The sequence below is a fragment of the Antechinus flavipes genome, chromosome 4, assembly GCF_016432865.1.
Source record: "Antechinus flavipes isolate AdamAnt ecotype Samford, QLD, Australia chromosome 4, AdamAnt_v2, whole genome shotgun sequence".
NCBI classification, from domain to species: domain Eukaryota; kingdom Metazoa; phylum Chordata; class Mammalia; order Dasyuromorphia; family Dasyuridae; genus Antechinus; species Antechinus flavipes.
This window is the reverse complement of record NC_067401.1, coordinates 178,039,534-178,063,361: the sequence shown is the minus strand read 5'-3', so window position 1 is coordinate 178,063,361 and position 23,828 is coordinate 178,039,534. Positions and strand designations below refer to the sequence as shown.

Genomic DNA, 23,828 nt, shown 5'->3' with positions numbered 1-23,828 from the left:
GGATGAATACAGAGAGGACTGGTGAGACTTACATGAACTGATGATGAGTGAAATGAGCAGAACCAGGAGATCGTTATACACTTCGACAACGATATTGTATGAGGACATATTTTGATGGAAGTGGATTTCTTTGACAAAGAGACCTAACTGAGTTTCAATTGATAAATGATGGACAGAAGCAGCTACACCCAAAGAAAGAACACTGGGAAACAAATGTGAACTATCTGCATTTTTGTTTTTCTTCCCGGGTTATTTATACCTTCTGAATCCAATTCTCCCTGTGCAACAAGAGAACTGTTCAGTTCTGCAAACATATATTGTATCTAGGATATACTGCACCATATCCAACATATATAGGACTGCTTGCCTTCTAGGGGAGGGAGTGGAAGGAGGGAGGGGAAAAATCGGAACAGAAACGAGTGCAAGGGATAATGTAAAATAATTACCCTGGCATGGATTCTGTCAATATAAAGTAATTATTAAATTAAAAAAAAAAGAGAGAGATAGGCCATACCCTGATTATGAAGAGCTATAAACATCCAATAAAGGAGTTTGTATTCTAGTAATTCAGTATGACATAATCAAAACTTGTTCTAGGGAGCATAGGTAAGAAATTTGATCACAGTATTCTTCCCTTTTAACAGTTGAATAGTCCCTTTTAAGTAAGTTTCAGAAAACATGGAGATCTCTAAATGGCAAATATAAATAATTTCCAGGCACGGCAAGCTAGATATTTCATACTTGCTATTAGGTAAAGGAAACAATCTCCAAACACAAGAGAAGATTTAAGGAGGATGTGATAGTTATCTTCAAATATTTTGTTTCATCATGGAAGATACATTAGATTTATTCTGCTTAGACCCAGAGGATAGAGCTAGGAGCATTGGGATATATTTTGCAGAAAAACAAACTTGTGCTTCAAATGAAGAAAATTTTTTACAACTATCTAAAAAAATAGAGTGGGCTGTTTCAGATCAATAGACATTAATCAACTCGTATGTGAAAGATGCTGAACTGAAGAGCTGGGACTGCCAAAAGAAAATTTAAAAAGTTTCTTCTTTCAAAGAACATATACTCTACTGTAGAAAGATAGTGGGTTTCCCTTAACTAGAGGTCTTTAAGCAGAAACTGGAATCATAAAAGTAGATTCCTCTTCAGGTGGGAATTGAACTAAAAGACCTCAGGTCCAGATCCAGATTCTGTGGTTTTATAAATCTTTTATACTTTAGAAAGCAAGTAACTAAGGATTCAAATTAGTTGAAGTAGAAAAATTTCTATCTTACTGACTTCCAAAAAATTTGCCCAGTGAGTTTTTTTTCTGACTTGGCTCAAGCTTAATGTTAGAACTATAATAATGCAGAGATCAAAATTTTAGAACACTCAAAACAGGAACCCAACTCTCAATTTCCCCAATCATTTAATCAAAAGAAATATAACTCTCTCTTGTTTTCGAGCATCTATGATATTCACTTCATCTGACCCTGTTTTCCTTTTTCTTTCCTTTTAAGAAGAAATTATTGTAATCAATGTATATATGTAGTTCTGATTTTTATTTCCTTTCCTTGTATATTTCATAATTTACATTATTTATGGCACCATACTATTCCATGACATTGATATGCCATAATTATGCATTCTTCATATAAACAAGTATTTATTAAGTGCCTACCATGTACCAAAGCTTTGTGATAGGTAGTAAAATACCCCCTACCCTTAAAGAACTTAAATTTGGAGGGGTGTGGGGGTTTGGGAGAGGGCTGAAAGACTCTAGGAAAGGCTTTTTATGTAGAAGGTGATGTTTGTATTGTATATTAAATTATATGAATGGTTTTCAACTTTTTGTTTTTTCCAAATCTTCCTCCTTCCATACCACATAGGTATGTATATGTATGCACATACGTGTATATACTGTGTGTTTGTAGTGTGTATATGTGTGCTATTTGCATTAGTCTGATATTTTAAATAACTATCATTTAAAAATGTTTGCCATCCTAGCAGATACAAGGTAGCATCCTGATATTACCTAACTTTCTAATGAATATATTACTGGAAAGATATCAGATAAATTGTTTCAGACATCTGGTTTAACAATTGTTATTTATGGAAAGGGAGATTATCGTCAAATTGTAAAGGATTTTAAAAGCTAAAATTGTTTTTAAGTTCTGCAAGTCTTAGTGAAGGTTTAGATTTCACTGTCAAAACTGCACTGACTTTTACAATACCTTGTATTTTATCCAAAGAGTCATTAAGAGGCCAGTGGAATTTATGGGACAAGGAGATCACATGGTCACTCCTATAGTTTAGGAAAATCATCCTCTCAGCTGTATACAGAATTGAAGAAAAGAAAAGACATCTTCTGTGATGACCATGCTAGTATCCTGGGTACCCAGGATACCTTAGACTCAGCGGAAGTCAGGATAAGCAAAAGTCCTTAGTCTTTATTCTTGGTCTTTAGGGGTAGAAGTGAAGGGGATGGAAGCAGGATCTCCACTACCTCCTTCTTCCTCCTCCACCGCCAAAGTGACCCTGGCTAGTCTTGCTCCACCCCCTAGTCCCTCCTACCATTCTCTGTATACACCAATCATCAAGCCAGCACAGGATAGTGGGAATAGAGTATTGTACAATCAGTAGTTCGCCTTAAGTGCTCGGCTGTCCTGACCTCAATGCATCTACTCTAGAGTTTCAGCCCTCTACAATCTTCATTTTTTTTTTTTCTGGTTATACATATATATTAACTTTTTAAAATACACACCTCTTTGTGAATTATGTTGGGAGAGAAAAATCAAAAGGGAAAAACCGAGAGAAAAAAAATGCACATAGCATATGTTGATTTACGTTCTATCTCCATAGTTCTCTCTCTGGATGCAGATAGTGTTTTCTATCCAAAGTTTACTGGAATTTCCTTGGATCACTGAACTACTGAGAAGAATCAAGTCTTTCATAGTTGATCATTGCACAATCTTGCTGTTACTGTGTTCAATGTGTTTCTGGTTCTGCTTGTTTCACTCAGCATTTCATGTCCTTTCCAGGTCTTTTGAAAATTGGCTTGTCCATCATTTTTTGTAGAACAATAATATTCCATTACTTTGATATATAATATCAAATAATAACTTGAGTTATTCAGCGATTCCCCAATTGATGGACATCTCATTTTCCAATTCTTTGCTATCACAAAAAGAGCTGCTACAACCATTTTTGCACATGTGGGTCCTTTCCCCTCCTTTATGATTTTCTTGGGATACAGACCCAGTAACATCACTGCTGGATCAAAGAGTTTGTACAATTTGATAGCCCCTTAGGCATAGTTCCAAATTGCTTTCCAGAATGGTAGTATCATTTCACAACTCCACCAACAATGCATTAGTGTTCCAGTTTTTCCACATCCTCTCCAACATTTATCATCTTTTCCTGTCATTTTAGCCAATCTGATAGGTATGAGGTGGTACCTCAGAATTGTTTTAATTTGCATTTCTCTAATCAATAGTGATTTTGAGCACTTTTCAAATGACTATAAATGGCTAATTTCATCATCTGAAAACAATATATATCCCTTGATTATTTATCAATTGGGGAATGACTTGTATTCTCATAAATTTGACATACGTATGAGATATATAGAATGAGATCTTTATCAGAAACACTGGGTGTAAAAATTTTTTTCCCTTCAGCTCCATACTTCCCTTTTAATTTTGTTTGTATTGATTTTGTTTGTTTGAAACCTTTTTAATTTAATGTAATCAAAGTTGTCTATTTTGCATTTCATAATGTTCTCTAATTCTTCTTTGGTCAAATTCCTCTTTTCTCCAAAGATCTATTAGGTAAATTATCCCTTGCTCTCCTAATTTGCTTATGGTATTGCCCTTTACACCCAAATCCTGTACCCATTTTGACCTTATTTTAATATGTGGAGTGAGATGTAGGTCTATGTCAAATTTCTGACATTATTTTCTAGTTTTCCCAGCAATTTTTATGAAAAAATGAATTCTTATTCCTAGAAGCTGGAGTTTGAGGGTTTATCAAATATTAGATTACTATAGTCATTGATCACCACTTTTACTTTTCTATTCCTTGCTACTGGGCTTTGTCAGTAGTATCTAGAAATGCTGATGACTTGTGTGGATTTATTTTATATCTTGTAACTTTGTTAAAGCTGTGAATTGTTTCCAGTAGGTTTTTGGATGATTTTCTAGGATTCTCTAAGTATATCATCATATCATCTGCAAAGAGTGATAGTTTTATCTCTTCAGTGCCTATTCTAATGCCTTTAATTCTTTTTTTTTTTAATTTTCTTATTGCTAAAGCCAACATTTCTAGTACAATATTGAATAATAGTGGCAATAATGGACATCTATCTTTGTTTCACCTCTGATCTTATTGGGCATGCATCCAGCTTCTCTCCATTACAAATAATACTTGCTGAGATAGATACTGCTTACTATTTTAAGGAAAACTCCCTTTATCGAGAAAGGAAAAGACTTGAGACAGGGAGACTATGAAAAAAGTTCAGGCAACAGATAATGGGGAATTGGACTAGGGTGGTGACCTTAGAGGCTTTCTGCGTAGTGAAAAGGTGTCAGATGCTAGAGATACTGTGAAGGTAGAAAAGCAGGATTTGGCAAGTGATTGCAGAAGTGTAGTGAGACACGATAAGTATAGCTGCCTATTGCCCTTTTCAATTCTAAATCTATGGTCACATGCTTCTAAGATTCCCCACTCCCTCATCTCTATGGCAACTGCTTGAGTCATTCATTTCCCTCCTAGCCCCAGCAGGATCCGAGAACCGGAAGCAGCTCCGACCGGAGGCTTCTGGGAGAACGTTTTTCTAACATCCTTTTACGACATCCACGAAAAGGCGAGCAACCACCTTCCAAGACTGGAGGTGAGAACACGGAGTTTTGTGGGGAAGCTAGGAGTCAAGTAACTAGAAGTAGAGCTACGGAGACCAAGGGGCCAGGAGGCTTCCTCCCTGTGTCCAGAGGGTTGCAAGGGGAGAAACTGTTGCACCCCAGCCAGAGATTTGCGAGAAAGGATTGGGAAGGGGAGAGAGGAGTGAGCAAGGACTTGTCTTTCTCCATGGCAACTCTATGCTGACGTTTTAATCCCATCTTCTCTCCCAGCTGTGGAGCCATTGAGAGTTGAGTATTCTGAGGGAGGTTCCTGTCTGTGCAAAGTAGGGGCCTTGTGCGGGGGCTTCTGGGAAGAGTAGTCCGGGCTGGGTGTGTGCGGAAGTCTGCGAAGGGTTCTTCTTGGAAGTAGGTGAGTGCTGGGTTGCGGGAGTGAAAAAGCTCAGAATCCCCCGCACGTCGCCTCGGTGGCTCTCTTGCATAGGCCTGGGGCTCCTTTGAGGCTCTGGACCCCGCAGCCCAAACAGAAAAGTTGTGTTTAGAGCATAGGCCTGCTCAGTCCGTGTCCAGTACTTCTCACTGTACTCACTCCCTCCTTAGGGAACCAGAGGAGGAAAATTTCTCAGCAGATGAGCAATAAAGAAGAGAGAGAGAAAGGAGCATTTCCTCAAGGAGTTTTCTATTAAGCCCTGCTCTTTCAGGCCAATAAATGAACAAACATTTTTTAAAAATACATACTAAGTGCCCGGCACCGGGCTAAGCCCCGGGAATACATCAACTAAATAATAAAGCATACATTCTTTTAAGGAATTTATATTCTGTCGAGGGAGATGAAGTTAATGCAATTAAGGATATACAAAATTAAGACAAGGTAATTTTGAAGAGAATGCTAGCATCTCAGGAGAAGTTCTGTGCAGAAAGTGCTGCGTGAGTTGTTTTGAAGGAAACGAGATTTAGAGACAGATGAGGAGGGAGTGCATTCCAGGCATAGGATGCAGCCTGTGCAAAGTCAAGAAGATGGGGAGTTGGAATGGCCTATGTGAAGACCAGCAAGGTCAGTCTGGCTGGGTTGCAAGAATGTGGGGGAAAATGAATTTGGAAAGGAATGTTGGGAAAAGATAGTGAAGGGTTTAAAATGTCTAAATCCTTTGTATGTGATATTTGTTTGAATTTAATCCTAACTTTTTAAAGAACCAATAGAGTTTGTTGAGTAAGAGTTAGCTAATCACACTTGTGCTTTAGGAAAAAAAGAAACATTCTAATAGCTTTGGGGTGAATTGATTAGAGTGGAGAGGATTAAGACCAGAGAGAAAATGGGAGATTATTTCAATAGTGAATGTAAGTGATGTGGGCCTGAACTAGAGTGGTCCGCGTGTGAGTACAAGAGGGGGATGACAGGTTGAGATGTTAGGTAGAAAAAGAAATATTTGGCAACTGAATAAATCTGTGGAGTAAGGAAGAGAAGTTTCTAAAAACAAAAACCTTGGGATTAGGAATGAAAGACTACTAGACTTTTTTGCTAATAAGGGCTTATCTCTGACTCCTATGGTTAATTGGAGTCCCTTTCTCCTGTTTAGTGCATTATGAGCTTTTTGAAAAGGAATAATGAAACCTTGATTATAGTTAATGAGTAGACTTGAGTCATGTTCAATTTTTTAAATAAATATTGAAGGAAATGCAGAAGGTTTAAGGTAAAGATAGAAAGAAAATAAAATAAGTAAAATTTTTCTGTCACTGGAGAAAAAAAATTACCGTGCTGACTACCCACAACCAAAAATCCTAATAAAGACCCACATAAGATTAAGCAGATGCTGTCACAGCATTTTATTCTACCATCTATTTCATCATGCTTAATGATTATAGGCTATATATATATATATATACATACACACACACACACACACACACACACACACACACATATATATATAGAAAATTATTATTTGAAGACAGAATTAGGGGAACTAATTTAGATTCTTAAAAACTGCTTTCTGGAGATCAATGACTACATTATCCACAATTTAGCATATAGATAGCTGTTTCCCATATCTGATCCATACATTGAAGGTTTCCTTCATATTTTTGTTTCACGCTTTTTCATATTAGCTGATATTTTACTTGCTGTTTTCGCAGTCATTTCCATGACTATGAATTTGTGGTAATTTCTCATATTGCGTTAAGTTGCTCTTTATAATTTACAGAGACTCTTTATAATTTTAGAGGCAGTGGCACAGTGGATAGAGCACTGGGCCTGGAATTAGTAAGACCTGAGTTCAAATCCAGCCTCAGACACTTATTAACTTTGTGATCCTGGACAACTCTTGTTTTTTTTAAAATAGCTTTTTATTTAAAAGATATATGCATGGGTAATTTTTCAGCAGTGATAATTGCAAAACCTTTTGTTCCAATTTTTCCCCTCTTTCCTCCCACTTCCTTCCCCAGATGGCAGGTAGACTAATACATGTAAAATATGTTAAAGTATATGTTAAATGCAACATATATATACATATCCATACAGTTATTTTGCTGCACAAGAAGAATCAGACTTTGAGATACTGTACAATTAACCTGTGAAGGAAATCGAAAATGCAAGCAGACAAAAAAAGAGGGATTGGAAGTGCAATGTAGTGGTTCACACTCATTTCCCAGGATTCTTTCACTGGGTATAGCTGGTTCTATTCATTATTGAACAAATGGAACTGATTTGGTTCATTTCATTGTTGAAGAGAGCCATATTCATCAGAATAGATCATCATATAGTATTGTTGTTGAAATATATAATGATCTCCTGGTCCTGCTTATTTCACTCAGCATCAGTTCATGTAAGTCTCTCTAGGCCTTTCTGAAATCATCCTGCTGGTTATTTCTTACAAAATAATAATATTCCATAACATGCATATACCACAATTTATTCAGCCATTCTCCAGTTGATGGACATCCACTCAGTTTCCAGTTTCTAGCCACTACAAAGAGGGCTGCCACAAACATTTTTGCACATACAGGTCCCTTTCCCTTCTCTTTGGGATATAAGCCCAGTAGTAACACTGTTGGATCAAAGGGTATGCACAGTTTCATAAGTTTTTGAGCATAGTTCAAAATTGCTCTCCAGAATGGCTGGATATATTCACAATTCCACCAACAATGTATCAGTGTTCCAGTTTTCCCACATTCTCTCCAACATTCAGCATTATCTTTTCCTGTCATCCTAGCCAATCTGAGAGGTGTGTAGTGGTATCTCAGAATTGCCTTTTAAACTCTCATTTTAAGTTTCTTCAACTGTAAAATGGAGATAATACTAATCAATTAAATCATTTGAAATTGTAAGAAACCAAGCATTGTGCCAGGTACATAGTAGTTACCATAGGAATCCTCATTCCATTTTAGTTTGTCACAACACATCTGTGAGGAAAGGAGTACAAATACCTTTTCCCTTTTCTGTATATAGGTTAAAAAAAAAAATCAAAACCAAAAACCTATTTTAGAATATTTTGGTACTCATGACCAAATTTTCCTTTCGTTTTATAAAGTTGTGGTTTTTATAAAGAATAAATACCAATATTTCTTTGTTCAATCTTATTTTTCCATCTCATAGAAAAGCAATATCCTTGCTGAATGACTAGGTTCTGACTAGTCTTTATCATATGTATGTTTAAGCTTTTAGGGTTAGTCATTTGTTATTCTTGATTTTTTTTTTTTTTTTTTGGTCCAGTACTCCAGGAGTAGCTTTGAAGAAAAGCTAAAGGTAACTAAGACTGGACTCATAGCTGAAGTAAGTTTCCTTCAAGATATTCTAATTCAGAATGTCTGCAGAATTGAGTGAAGATTCCATATTGATTTCTCCCACTCTAACTGAAAAAGAGAGTATTTTGAGAGTGAAGATAGAAGAGGACCGCATCTATGGACAAGGATCTGGTGTCCACTGGAACAGCTGCCATGGTCTAGAAATCTTTCGCCAGCAATTCAGGCAATTTGGGTATCAGGATTCACCAGGGCCCCGTGAAGCCCTGAGCCAGCTCCGTCAGCTTTGCCGTCTCTGGCTTAGACCAGAGAGGCACACAAAGGAGCAGATCCTGGAGCTACTGGTCCTGGAGCAGTTCTTGACTATCTTGCCCAAGGAACTCCAGACCTGGGTTCGAGAGCATCATCCAGAAAATGGAGAAGAGGCAGTGACCATTTTAGAAGATTTGGAGAGAGAGCTTGATGAACCAGGACATCAGGTAGGAAGGGGGAGAGTTTAATACTCTTTTCTTTCTCAGTTTTCAGAATACCATTCTTTCCTGATTTTCCTTTTACCCAATTGCTCTTTCTTTTCCCTTGTTTGCCAGATCTTCCTCCAAATCACACCCTTTAACCATAATTGTCCCTCAGAGTTCTATCCTTGGTTCTCTTCTCTTTTATATTGCTTTACTTGGTGATCTCCTCAATTTTTCATGGGTTTAATTATCCTCTCTCTGTTGATGGTTTTTAAATCTACCTGTCCTTGCCCTAATTGCTCTGCATTTCCAGCTGCCCTAAAGACATCTTTAATTGCATGTACGGTAGAAATCTCAAACTTAATATATCCAAAATAGATGTCATATTATTCATCTTACCGTTAAACCCTGGCTCCTGGCCTCTTGCCTCCCACCTTCCTCGTTACGGTGCAGAACAATATCATCTTTCTAGCCTGAGGGCTCACAGCCTGGGAGTCATCTTGGATTCTTCCCTATCTCTTACCATGTCCTATCTGTTGCCGAGGCTTGTTGATTTCACCTTTGCAACATCTCTTCTATATGCCCCTTTTTCTCCTCTTACATTGTCATCACCTCAGTACAAGCTTCCATTGTCTCATGCATAGATTATTTTTACATATTGCTTCAAGTATCTATCTCCCCACTCCAGTACATTCTCCCTTTAATCCCTAAAGTGATTTTTTTGAAGTACTTGAAGTACTGTCATGTCACACCCCAAAACACACCCCTACTCCGTAAATTGCAGGAGCTTTCTTTCTATTGATGTCAGGAGCAAATGCAAAAATTCTACTTGGTATTCAGACTTTCATAATTCAGCATTGGCTCACTTCCCCCCCAATCTTTCCATTTTTTTTTTTTTCATCTTACTCTTCTACACATAATTTTCAGCCCAGTAACACTGGCCTCCTGGCTGTTCCACACAAGACAATATGTCTGGGCATTTTCTCTGCTTGTCCCGCATTCCTGGAATGCTGTCTATTATCTTCTATGGCTACTGACCTCCCTGGATTTTTTAAAATCTTAATTAAAATCCTACCTTCTAACTTCCCTAACCCTTCTTAATGCCTCTCCTCTGTTAATTATTTCCTGTTTATTCTATAGCAGTAGAAACGTTTGTTTGCATGCTGTCTTTCCCATTAAATTGTAAGGTCTTTGAGGACAGGAATGGTCTTTTACCTCTTTTTGTATCCCCAGTTTTTAGCATAGTCCCTGGAATATAATAAGCTACTATTAGCTTATTAAATGTTTATTGATCGAGAGTATGGGTATAAACCTTTGGACTTGTTTGGGGGCATATATGAAACAGTTATATAAGATAACTGAGTTTCAATCTCCATTTAACCAGTTTGGAATTAGAGGTACCAATGTGTATCAATTTTTTCCTGTTATCTGAACCATTTCTAGGTGATAGAATGAGACTATTTTTGCCCTGTTGATTTTTCCTGGTATGTATGTTCTTTTCTTTCTGCTTTATTTCCAATTCTACCTGTGATTCTCTTTCACCCCACTATCCTCCCCAATAATTACATTGATTCTAGGTCTCATTCAGTGGTCGAGCACAGCAAGACCTTATAGAGGAGATGGAACCTCACGAAATGGCCGAGAAATCATCCAATGTACAGCCCCTGCCTGTGGAGACTGAGCTTAAGTGGGAAGCCTGGGAATTCCACTCTCTAAGACACAGTGGTAAGGAGTTGACTTCTACCTGGTTTAGAATATATAGCACAAAATATTGGTACTTTTGTCAGTAGTGTCCTAGAAAACTTTTCTTGCTTGTTTATCTTTCATTAGAAAATGCCTCTTTTTAGGCAAGAAAACTGCCTCCAGGGATATATGGTGTGCCTCCTAGTATAATCTTTTAGGATAACTAATTGTTATCAGATTATGATGAGCTTCTAGGAATTTTTATTCCTTCATGTAAAGTGCATTAATCATTTTTTCCCTTGTAATCTCTTCCTTGATATTTTTTTTTATTCAGGAAGAGCAGTTTTTCAAATTACCAAGATCTATTCTGAATGTTATTAAAGTAATTAATTTGATTTATTTTTAATGTATATTACAAGCTTGTCTCTTTATGGTTGTCATTATTATGCTATTATCCTGTGTATTGCCCTTCATGCTAATATTCAATCACATTCTGTATTTTATTTTAAGTCTTAGTGATTTGTTTACATGAGATTACTGTGTCCCTCTTCTCTTTACCTCCCTCCCTGCCTTATAACTTTTCATTTACATTTCAGAAATAAGCTCTAATTGATCACCATTCATCTCATGCTTGAATTCTTATTCCCTTAAAATGAAGGAATATCAAAACAGTATAAGAAAAGGCCTTTGAAGATATATTTCTTCCAAATAACCTGAAACATGATTTCATGTTTAAACATGTCCAGTAACATTGAACTCTCACTATATTTTTACTTTCTTAAATAGGCTAGTTATATTTTTATTTTCCTCTCCAGCAGTTCCTTTCAATTTCTGCCAACTAGTATAGCTCAGAATTCAAATAAAAAAATAAAAATTTCATTATTCCTGGATTGTTACTTCTTTAACCATATTCTTTTATCCATATTTTCCAAAGTCTTCCATCCCTCTTGATCTTCTCACCCTCTCTTTACTGATTGCTTTTTCTAACTTGATCTCTTCATTTAATAAGAGCCTTGACTGCTTTTCTAGTCACTATGACAAACTTTTTTTTTTTGCTGCCCACCAGGTTGCTTCTTTGATTACCTCATTATTCTCTTAATATTTTCTCACTTCTGATTAATGGCAATTTTGTTTTACCTCTTCTTTCACATTCACTCTTATCATTACAACATTTTACAGGACTATATGAATCTTAACATTAACATGTTTTTTTTTAAATTTTATACTCTTCTGTCTCCAATAGGTTCCTTTCTCAAAACACAGGGAATAAGTAACATTTGTATTTTCTATTGTTTCAGATGGTGATACTCAGACTGAGAATGGGGAGTCCCTTCCAGATCAGGAGATTTCTTCAGGTATAGAACCACAGGATGATATTTCTGGCACGCTTAATATAGATGTTGCTCAGATTTTCAAATATGGAGAAATCTGTCAGCGTGAAGGCAGATTTGAAAGAAAGCAGGGAAATCCCTCTCGTAAAAAACAACATAAATGTGATGAATGTGGTAAGCTCTTTAGCCAGAGCTCAGCACTTATTCTACACCAGAGAATCCACAGTGGGGAGAAACCCTATGAATGTGATGAGTGTGGGAAAGCCTTCAGCCGGAGTTCAATCCTTATTCAACATCAGAGAATCCACACTGGAGAAAAGCCATATAAATGTCATGAATGTGGGAAAGCTTTCAGTCAGAATTCTGGGCTTATTAATCATCAGAGAATCCATACTGGGGAAAAACCTTATGAATGTAGTGAGTGTGGGAAAGCTTATAGTCAAAGCTCAAATCTTTTTAGGCATCAGCGAAGACATAGTGAAGAAAAAATCCTATCAATGTCATGAATGTAAAAGTTTTCTTTGAGAGCTTGGATCTTTTTCATCAGAAAAGATAGTATAATGGGGAAAGGGGAGAAATCAGTTTAGTTTTAGTAGACTAAATAGTTTCCTTTTAACATCAGAATAGTTCCTGTGAAAAATGAGGGAGATCTTTAATCACTGTTTCTACTTTACCTATCTCTATGTTATCACACCTTTATATAGACTTTCAGAATCTTAACCTTATTTTTGATAGTTATTCCTAAATTTCTTGTTTGTAAACATATCTCCATTGCCTGTCCCATTTCAAAGCTTCCTTCCATGTTAGACGAGTAAATTGCTTGTGAATTGTGAAAATGAAATGAGAATATGGATACCTTCAAAGACAGATTTTGCGTCCTAGCAAAAATGCAACATCAAGACTGTAAAGACCAAATCCCAAATGTACCATTTCTGACTCTTAAATTATGTCTTCTTTTATTAAAATCTTGTTTGCAAATCAGACTCTAGGAATTTGATGGGTAGCTTAAAAGAAAGAGAAAGACCTTAAAATCTAGAACAAAAAAATGTTAATATCAAGTGCTTTGTACTAGGCACTTTGCTAAAGACTGGGCGTAGGAAAAGAATCAAAAGACTATATCTGCTGTCAAGGAGTTCACAGTCTAATGAGGGAAACAACAAGTAAATAGTTATATATATAACTTAAGTAAGTTATATACAGGATAAAAGAAATAATTAAAAGGTGGGAGGCACTTGTATTTGGAAGGATTGAGAAAGGTTTCCTGGACAAAATGCACTTTTAGTGGTACTTGAAGGAAGCCAGTAAACAAAGGTGAGGGAGAAAGCATTCCAGGCATGGGGGACAAGTCCAGTGTCACAGGATTGACAAGGCTCTAGCAGGGAGTAAGGTGTAAGAAGAAGGGAAATGTGAGGGAAATGAGAGTGGGTTGCCCTTTGATGTGCCAAACATAGGATTATACATTTGATCCTGGAGATAATAAGGACCCATTAGAATTTACTGGGTTAGGAACATGATGTGGATCAGAGTCAAACATTGAAAAGCAGATATGGCACTTAAGTCAAGAAAGGAATAAACTCTTGTACTGAATAAGGATTGAATGATGGTAAATAAGACTCCATGTATCCATGAATACAATTATCTAACTTTAAAAAAAAATCCAAAGCTGTCTAATTTATAGACAGTTTATAGATGTCTGGAAATAGTCAAAATATATGTGTAAAATGGGAAATTTTAGAATATTTTGAGAATATGTTATAATAACACATGTAAACAGGATGATGGTATCAACCCATGTCATCCTGGAGTCTAGAAAAAAGATATTTGGAAAAGTAGACTTATTGGCATGTCTCTAGCACTATATAGTTGATAATTATTAAGTACCTATTATGTGCCTAGCCCTGTGCTAATCACTGGGCATACAGATAACTAATTCCTACTTTCAAGAAATTTATGTTCTAATGTGGAAGGCAAGAAGTTCACTGAACAGTTCCAGCTGTCAATGTATCCAAAATATCACGATGGATGAGAACCACTGAAACTAAAAAAGAAGTAGTGAGTAGTAATTATGTATAAAGCACTGTGCAAGTTCCTCTTTGTGATCATATCTTAGTACCAACACCATGAATAATAAACTGTTTTTTTGTTTTTTTTACTGTAAATCAGTGTCTTGAGAAAGTAGGGGAGTTATTCACTATTTTTTCCCCAGGATGTAATTATTACTGAGTAAGCTGATCCCTTAGAGCTAATGTCACCACCAAAAATCTAGGGATTTTGGTTAAAGAGCATTCCTTATTATAGCATTCTTCCTTTCCAAGTTGAAGGTGCTCTCCATTGCAAGTTTTAAGATTTTTAAAAGATGTTGTTTTAATACCTGCTGTTCAAATAACAGGTACACTTAAAAGTTACACCTTTATGTTTAATTGATCACATGTTCTGTTTTGAAATAAAATGCCTGATTTGTTCATGTCTAAAATATTTGTGAAATTTCACAAAACTAATTTTCAGTGTTTTCAGGTTTCTTAACATGTCCATAGGGTCATTGTAATATATACATGTTGTTAATCAGTGGACTGTACTTCATGGCTCTGTATCCCAGGTTCATTGCTTGGTGTAAAACCTCATAGCAAAATAAGGCTGTGAGAAAGAGAAGGGGAAAAAGACATGCTTATAGTGACCTTTAATATTGACCTTATGATTTTTAATCATTTAATCTAAAAATAATTTCTATATATAATGTTTGGAGTGCCTTCAAAGAAAAATGGGATTATCATAGGCCAGTTTAAAATAGTGGTAAATAAAGGCCGGCAGGTGAAGAAGTGGATGCAAAAAAGGAGCTTGTTAATGATCGATATATTGTTAGTGATTAATTTTAAGAAATGTACTTTATAGATTTAACTGTACAAATATGTATTGATATTATGTATTTGAAGCTATAAAGGGGTCTTTTGCTTGGGATTCATTCTTATAGCTGCTGAAAGAGACAAAGTGATGTGTAATAAAGCAATGAACTCTCCCTGAAATAAATAAATCTTGCATTTTTCCTTACTATTGACATGAAAGAACAAGTTTGGAACTAGTAGGTAAGATTGCAGATTTAAGAAAGATTGTAAAGGAAATGAACTGTCATCCACACCTTAAATTGCAAGGTGTATAAGGACTTGCAGAGACTTTCTTAAATGGGACTATGCTTTCAGAAGAACCCAGGCAAGCAATTAAATCTAGGTATCTAAGCACAAATCAGTCCTGAATGTCTGAAAGGAATTAATTAATCTTCCCTTAACTTAGAATACAAAGACTCTTTCCTAGATTCATAATCTTTTGGTATTGCTCTTACAATATATAACAAACTGCATAATAGCATGAGCACCATCACTTAGAATTGTACCAACTCCAAAACTGTTTGGCCACAACTTCCAATGAGAGGATCATAGATTTAGAAGTAGGAAAGGTCCAATGTTCTCATTTTACAAATGAAAAAACAGACCTAGAGATTTAAGTGATTTGCCCAAGGTCAGATAAGTAGGTTCTATATATGTAAGACTCTTTTATTTCAGATCTACAATTTTAAAAAAATGTTCCAATGATAAACTTTTGTTTTTATACTTTTACACTTTTTACACACATATACACATAATTTATACATATTAATAATGTACATATTGATAATTTATAGAACACAATTTGAACCTTTTGAGAAACTGCCACCATATGCAATATTCTCTAAATGTTCCCCACTCTATTGAGAGTAGGAGACGTATTTGATAACTGTAAACTTGGATAGGGATTGGTCTTTTCATTTAACCAGACTCCAGTTGCTTTTTAGTGGTATTTTTTCTTTTTATTATTGTAATCATTGTATATTATTTTCTTAGTTCTGTTTATTATTCATGAGTTCATGCAAGTTTCCACATGTGAATAGTTTCTTAAATGCAATATTATTACATTAATATGCCACAGAGACAGAGAAGGGTAAAGGTCTTGATACTACTTTAGTCCTTTAATCTTAGTACCCAAGGGATCTATTTTGTTTTCATTTTTTTAAATAGTTTCTGTTATTGCCTTGTCTTACTATTAGGAAAAATACCATCTCCTGTAGAAGATAAAAATAGTATTGTCCCATGGTACTGATGTAGACTGACTTTTTTTCCTTGTTAGTAACATTCATTAATAGTACTCCTTACCACTGAGACAAGGTTTTACCTTCTTTTTTTCCCCCATCCTTCTCTTTGATTCTTCATCCGTCCTGTAGGCTCTCTTCTTTTTAAGTTACTATAAGAGTTATTTTCTCTTCAGTGTTGACCTTTGGCTTAATCAATTAAGTTATACCACATATTTGTGGTGTTCTTCTTCTTTTTTAATAAAATATGATGGTTCTCTCTTCTTGGGGAGGTTTTCTGGAGGCAGCCTTAGTTTCAAATTAAGTAATAATCACTCCAAATACGCCAGCTGATAAAATCCAAACATTCATTTTCTCCTGTTTCTGAATCTTCTTCCTGGGGCCCAGTTAGTTTTCTTAGAGGCCTATCTCTCCTTGATTCCAACAGCTCTTGCCCTTAATCTTTTGCCTCTGCCAGCTTCGGCTTCTCTTCTTCCAAAAGTCTCCAGCTAGCACCAAGGTGAAAGTTGGAATGACTCTGACTCCGCCTCCGAGAGTGGGCTTGTGGGCTTCTATATCTTCCAGAGTGCTCTGTGTCTGTCCCAGAGTGCTCTGTGTCTGTCCCAGAGTGCTCTGTGTCTGTCCCAGAGTGCCTCTGTGTATGTCCCAGAGTGCCTCTTGGCCCTAAGAGCTTCTTGCTTATATGAGCTTTCTAAAGGTGTGAACACAAGCATTGTTTCTATCAATTCTACTTAGTACCTTGTTTCAAATTCTGGCCCATAATATCTCCTTGTAAGATCAGATCAATCATACTGAACTATGCTAAATTAGATAATTCTTGTCTCTATCAATTCTAATGAGTTAACAGCTTGTAAGGATTCTAACACATATTCTCTGTCACCCTCTTCTCATCCCCCTCTTTATGTACCCTTCCATTTTGTAATTTAGTGTAGAAGACTGAAGATATTGGGGAACTCTGAGAAAAGTATACTTGAAGCAAAGATACAACAAGGTGTTAATTCAGTGTGATTAATGATCTTATTATACTTAGTACTTAGTATGGTGATGTAATGGTTCTTTAGTTCACACATAGTGTGCTGCAATAATGTAATCATACTGAGGTATTTAAGGGCTGAGAGGACTGGAAATAGAAACATTCCATCTTTAACCATCCTCCTGGTGGCTCTCCTTCCTCCTGCACTCCTCCACTAAGATCAAGGTTGGTTCCAAGGTTCTCCAGAGGGCTAACCCAGACATTACATTTTGGCACCCAGTGTGGGGCACTGAAAGAAGCCCACTACATTTTGAGGCTCTGGAGGTAAGGATCTACACTCTGCAGTTCAACTGATGCCATCATAAGTTCAGTGGAGAAGTCCTTGTGACCCGCAAATAGAGTGAGTAAACTAGTCACTTTTGTTTTTTCAGTTGAAATGGGGCAGATACTAGGAAAAGAGCTTTCCCCATCCCAAGGGAAGTGTGTAGCAAGCATAGTTAGATTAATAAAGAAGCAAGGTTTGTTGGTAACTTGGGAGCAAATTATTGGACTCTTAGAAATATTAGAGTGCACATCTCCTTGGTTCTCTAAGGAAGAAAAATTAGAGCCAGATAAGTGGAAACTAGTGGGAGAGCAACTATTTGAATATTATGAAGGTAATGGAACTAATTCATTTCTTCAGGAAACATTCTATATGTACAACATAATACACTTAGCTTTAAGGAATCCCACAAGTTTTAAAATAAGGAAAAAGGAGAAAGAGCAGGAAGGGGATGATACTGACAAAGCAGCTTAAAAACATGAAGAATTGAACAAGAAAGAAGTTAAGTACAGTGCTGATGAAATTAAGGAGTGTGGTGCTTCTCAGCAGGAGTCCTTACAGCATTCCCCATCTCATGACCCTCCCCCCTCTCAATTTAGCCTTCGTGGATGGAGGAAGGAGGAGGAGTGAGAGGGGCAATGACATCGTCAGCACCACCCATGCAGCAGTTTTGTCCACTCCCTATGACATGATTACAAAAGGTACTAGTTAAAGCTAAAGAGTAAGGGCAGGATACATCAGATTTGAGAATAGAAGCATACCCTATGATTGAAGAGTTTGACTCTTTAGGTCAAGAAAAAAAGATACATTCCTTTTAATCTGGAAATTATCAAAGATCTGAAAAAGGCATATGGGTGGGAGAACAAGACCCAAAACCCTATGCCCAAAATGCAATAAAGGCTTCTATTGGGCATAAGAATGTAGATTGATTTTGGGAAACGGGAAGCGGGGCTCGATCCCAGGGCTCTAGGCAAAAAACACTTGGGACATGATGGCAGTCGATATTACAACCAGAGAGTCTCTAGAAGTTCAGTACTCTGACATGTTCAATCGTTGAGAAGCAACCTGATGAGGGAAAGAGCTTACAATTGAGGAGAATAGAGTTATGTGCAGCTGGGACTACTGAAATATCCCTGGAGAGGTGAAATCTGTTTCTCTCCAGCCTATGGATCCCTTGCCTCCAGGCACAGTAGGCTTGATCATTTCACCTCCTGAGAATACTTATAAAACAGTGTTCATCCATACACTGATGTGGGAAACTGGGGAATGTGTAGCTAATATTCCAGTCACTAATACAGGTAGACAATGTGTGACTTACCACCCAGGAGAAGTAGTAGCATCAGATTTACTGATATAGACTCCTAATAGGCAATTTGGTGATATTTGCCCAGATTTTGACTCCCAGCAACAGAATTCAGGAATATTCTAAACTGCAGCTGTTACAACTGACTTTCCTATGCTCACTATCTCTGTAAATGGCATACTATTGAAAGGATTGGTAGACACAGGTGCAGATCATACAGTCATTAGAGGTGCAAATTGGCTCAGTCATTGGCCAAAGAGTAAGGCGGACACCTATATGTCTGGCTTAGGAAGATCAATAACAGCTGAAATTAGTGCTACCCCTTTGAGCACTTTGGATTATTTGAAGGTGAAACAGACATTTTTACAGACATTTTTTCAGTAGAAAAGATCGCCATCAGTGTATGGGGAAGAGATATCTTAAAACAGCATTATAATTGAGTAGTTCGGCTTTTTAGGCAAGGCTGCTGTTGAAGGCCTGCCTGCACTCTTAATTTGTTCCCATTCAATGGAAAACTGATACACACATGTGGGTAGAAGAGTGGTCCTTAACATGTGAAAAAATTCAGGCCTTATTAGATATAGTACAAAAGCAACTTGATCAAGGACACTTACAACTTTGGAATTCCCCTGTATTTGTTGTAAAAAAGAAATCTAGAAAATGGAGGATGTTGATTGATTTAAGAAAAGTAAATAAACAAATGGAAACTATGGGAACTCTTCAGCCTGGATTTCTATCTCCTATTCAATTGCCTAGAGCACAGCCTTTTGGAGTTGTAGACATTAAGGACTATTTCTATTCTGTCCCTCTGGATAAGGAGGATATGAAAAGATTTGTCTTTTCAGTACCCACTGTTAATTTAGCTGAGTCTTATAAAAGATATGAATGGACAGTTTTGCCACAGGGAATGAAAAATAGCCCTACTATGTGTCAAATGTATGTTGCTGCTCTTCAGTAAGAAAAGCATTTCCAAAAGTTACGTTATTACATTACATGGATGATATCTTTGGGTGTTCACCTGAGGAGCAAATGTTAGAAGCATGTCTACAAAATTTCATAGAAACACTAAGGAACTACAAGTTGCATATAGCTCCCGAAAAAATTCAAAGGCATGCTCCTTTTCAATATTTAGGATATGAAGTATATCCTAAGCTGCTTACAGTACAAAAACTTTCTTTAAGAACAGAGAATTTGAATACCTTAAATGACTTTCAGAAATTGATAAGAGATGATTGTCCAGTGTTAGGCTTAACTACCTATTAGTAGTCATTTTTTACAACTATTATATCATATTTTAAGAGTAAACACTGCTTTAAAATCACCACACCAGCTTACAAAGAAGCTGAAGAGGCTTTGAGGGGGGTTGAACTGGCTTTATCCAATGTGATTGAAGGAATTACTCAAAAACCCTTGGAAATAGCAGTTTTTGCTACAAAAGAGGCATCCACAGCAGGCCTTTATCAAGGACACAGTGTGATAGAGTGGGTGAACCTTTCAGCACAACCAGAACAAAGTCTTACTCCTTCCCCAGTGCTTGTGGCTAGAATTTTATTAAAGGCCATTAAACAAGTAGTACAATTATCTGAGATAAGACCTGACAAGATATACACCTTTTATACCAATGCAGAAATTAATGTATTCTGTGAAATCTCAGAGTGGCAAATTTTATTGGCTGCAGCTCCAAATTTTACACATGGGTCTCCATTAAAGATATCCCGGCTATTAGATAATTGGTAATGGATTTTGAAGAAAAGGTTTCTAAGGTTCCTCTTAAAGGACCAACTATCTTTACAGATGCATCCAAACATAGCATTTGTGCTGTATACTTTCATGACTTAACTATAAAGAGAGTAGTCAGAACTCCTTTTCTGTCAAATCAGCAGAATGAATTCTATGCAATCATTCTAGCTCATACTTATTATCCAGGAGATGTAAATATAATATCTGATTTGGCCTATTCATTAGGTGTAGTACAAAGAATTGCCACAGCCCAAATAAAATTTGTAGCTTCTAATATATATCAGCTCTTTAAGGAACTTCAAGAGCGAGTGAGAAAGCATCCAGGTAAGATTTACATCTTGCATATCCACTTACATAGTGGATTTCTTTATGGAAATTGAAAGGCAGATTGCCTTCTAACCATGTTAGCCAATACTCATTTCATGTCGCCCAAGAATCTCATTTTAAATATCATCAGGCTGCTCAATCTTTACATTTGCAATTTGGGATAATGAAAGAGGAAGCTAGGAGCATAGTAAAAGGCTATACAGCTTGCCTTCCTTTCCATGTTCTTACCCTCCCTCTATGGAAGAACCCTCATGGTTTGAGACCCAGTGAAATTTGACAAATGTATGTCACCCAATCTTTTGGTCGTCTGTCTTTTGTTGTAGTAGACACCTTTTCAGGATTTACTTTTGCAATTCTAGCAGCAAAAAAGGCAGCTGGAGTGGTCATTGAATTCCTTATACAAGCTTTTACAATTATGGGTGTGCCATAAGCAATAAAAACAGATAATGGATTTGCATGTACTTCTAAACATTTTACACACTTTTGTGCACAATATCAGATTTTACACACCACTGGGCATACCTTTTAATCCTCAAGGACAGGCAATAGTAGAGAGGAGAAACAGAGACATCAAGATGCTCCTCTCAAAACAAAAAGGGAGCCACAAGTAATTGTAGAGAACTTTTAAATTTAGCTCTTTACCCCATTAATTTTTTGATTTTTGATAAAGATGCATTGGTTCCGGCAAACAGGTTTTATAACCCACCAGAAGGGCAATGTCCAGTGCAAGCAGCTCCACTATCATTAGATAATCTCCAGGTGATGTGGAGAGATCTAGAATGTGATGAATGGAAGGGACCAGATAAGTTAAATAGGTTAAATAACCAGATAGGAAGGAGGAATTAGGTAGGTGCCAATGAGCCATATTCACCTTGTCTTATCAGAGAGAGACAACAAAAGAGAAGTCCCTTGAAACAAAAAAGAAGACCCAAGAAATATTGGGTGGTTCCATCACTGACTGTGCCCACCACTGAAAGAGCATGGCAGTTATGGCAATTGACATCAAAAATTGTTGATAAGACTGCTGCAGAACTTTAAAATCAGCAGGACTCATTGGATTCCCTAATACATAACAAGACTGTTGCAAGTCTTCAAAACATTCAGGAATCATGAAGTAAAGGACAATTGGTTTTGGACTATCTCTTAGCTGCTGAAAGAAGTGTATATGTGATTGTTATTTATATACCTTCCTTCTTGGACTTAAGGATGAATGGAAGGGACTTTCCTTAAGGACATATATAATTCCTCACGTTGATTCATGTTGTTTGTTACATCACTACTGGCCTGTGTTATATGACTATGTGCTTGTGTAATACCTTCCATGCTGATGGATATATATAATCTGTTTCAAGTAAGACCCTTCAGTCTAGAGGAAACCTGCTAACAATATCTGGTTTGGTGTTCTCACCTCCCTGAGAAGTCAGGGAGGAAATGATCACCTCTTTTTTGGTGTTTTTACCTCTCTTTCTGAGAAGTCAGGGAGGGTATGACCATCTGTGTTCTAAAACAAAAGAAAGAGGGAGATGTAGAGGATCGGAACTCTGGAGAAGTATACAAGGACACTACAACAAGGTGTTAATTCAGTGTGATTGATGAGATGATGATTCTCTAGTTTACATATACTTAGTACTTAGTATGGTGATGTAATGGTTCTCTAGTTCACACATACTCAGTATGCTGTAATGATGTAATTGTAATAGAGTATTTGAGGGCTGAGAGACCTGGGGACACAGTGGGTCAGTCAGAGCGAACAGACTGTGAAGGAGATTATAAAGACTTCAGACTCTATTCCTGACTATCCTCATGGTGACTGTCCTGCTGAGACCAAGGCCCATCTGGAGGACCTCCAGAAACCTAGCCTAGACATTACAATTTAGACCCAAAAACCTGATTCACCTATAGGTGGTTGTGAGTTTTATTCTGTTGTGTTTCAAACCTTCACCATCACTTTTGCTTTCATTCTTATCTCCTATACATTTAGAAAGAAGTCTCATAATGGTTTTCCTTGTTTATTTGTTGTCCTTTATTGTTTTATTTGTTTATCCTTATGTTTCTGTTGTTTGAGATGAAAGTAAATAAGTAAATTTTCTTTCTAATGTTTCAAAATCCTTTTTACTATTGAACATCCATCTTTTGTCATTTATGATTAGATTCAGATTTTAAGGGTAGGTCACTTTGGTCTACATGTTTAGTTCTTCTCTGTGAAATACATCACACCAATCTTTCTGCATTTTCTGGTGAATGCAAAATAGTCTTATTCCTCTACCTTTGAAAATCTTCTAGTCTCTTGCAGAATTTGTTGCTTTTAATGCAATTATTCAGTTTAACTACCATATTCTGTGGAGCTTGATGTTTTCTGGGACTTTTTGTTTTGTTTTTTCCTGGAAACAATCTATGAGTTCTTTTGATGGGCACTTTGTTTTTTGGTTTCAAAAGTTCTAGACATTATTTCTTGCATTATAGAGTTGTAGGTTTTTTGTTGTTGTTTTTTTTTTTTGGGGGGGGGAGTTTGACATGTATTCTTAAAAGATATCTGTCATCTCTTTGTATCTGTCTTTTAAATATGTTTTGCTCACATAGAGTGTGTTTTCTTTTAATGTCATTATTTCTTCTCCCAGTTTGTCCTTAATTTCCATGTATTTATTTCTTCATCTTTGTATTCATCTCTTTTACTTCTTCGGTGAAATGCCTCCATTAACTTAAGATTTTCTATTTTGCCAGTTATTTCTGCTGCAGGCCATAAATTCTTTGCTCTTTAAATTATTCAGGAACAGAGTGCTGGCATTCCATGCTCTGGTTAGAATTTACAGGGCCCTCTGCCAAATCAGTTTTGAATCATTTTCCTTTTTTAGCCCCATTTCTGCATAGATATCTATATACATCTTTGTATTCATCTGTTACTACATCTGAAAGCCATATTCCTTTTTTCAATTAATGTTTTCTCAATTGGCTTATCTACTTATGTTAAAAATATTTGAATTTTCTTCTTTCTCCA

The 23,828-nt window shown here is 36.5% G+C and overlaps 1 protein-coding gene across 1 annotated transcript; it reads left to right on the top strand.

Moving 5' to 3' along the window:
• The first annotated feature begins 4,887 nt into the window (after positions 1–4,887).
• On the top strand, positions 4,888–15,079 carry LOC127560759 (zinc finger protein 24-like). Its single transcript, XM_051995605.1, is given in 5 exon segments — positions 4,888–5,256; positions 8,554–9,061; positions 10,615–10,762; positions 12,019–12,536; positions 12,538–15,079. Coding segments are annotated over 4 exon segments (1,122 nt in total). The 5' UTR covers positions 4,888–5,256; positions 8,554–8,644; the 3' UTR covers positions 12,577–15,079.
• The last annotated feature ends 8,749 nt before the right edge of the window (positions 15,080–23,828 follow it).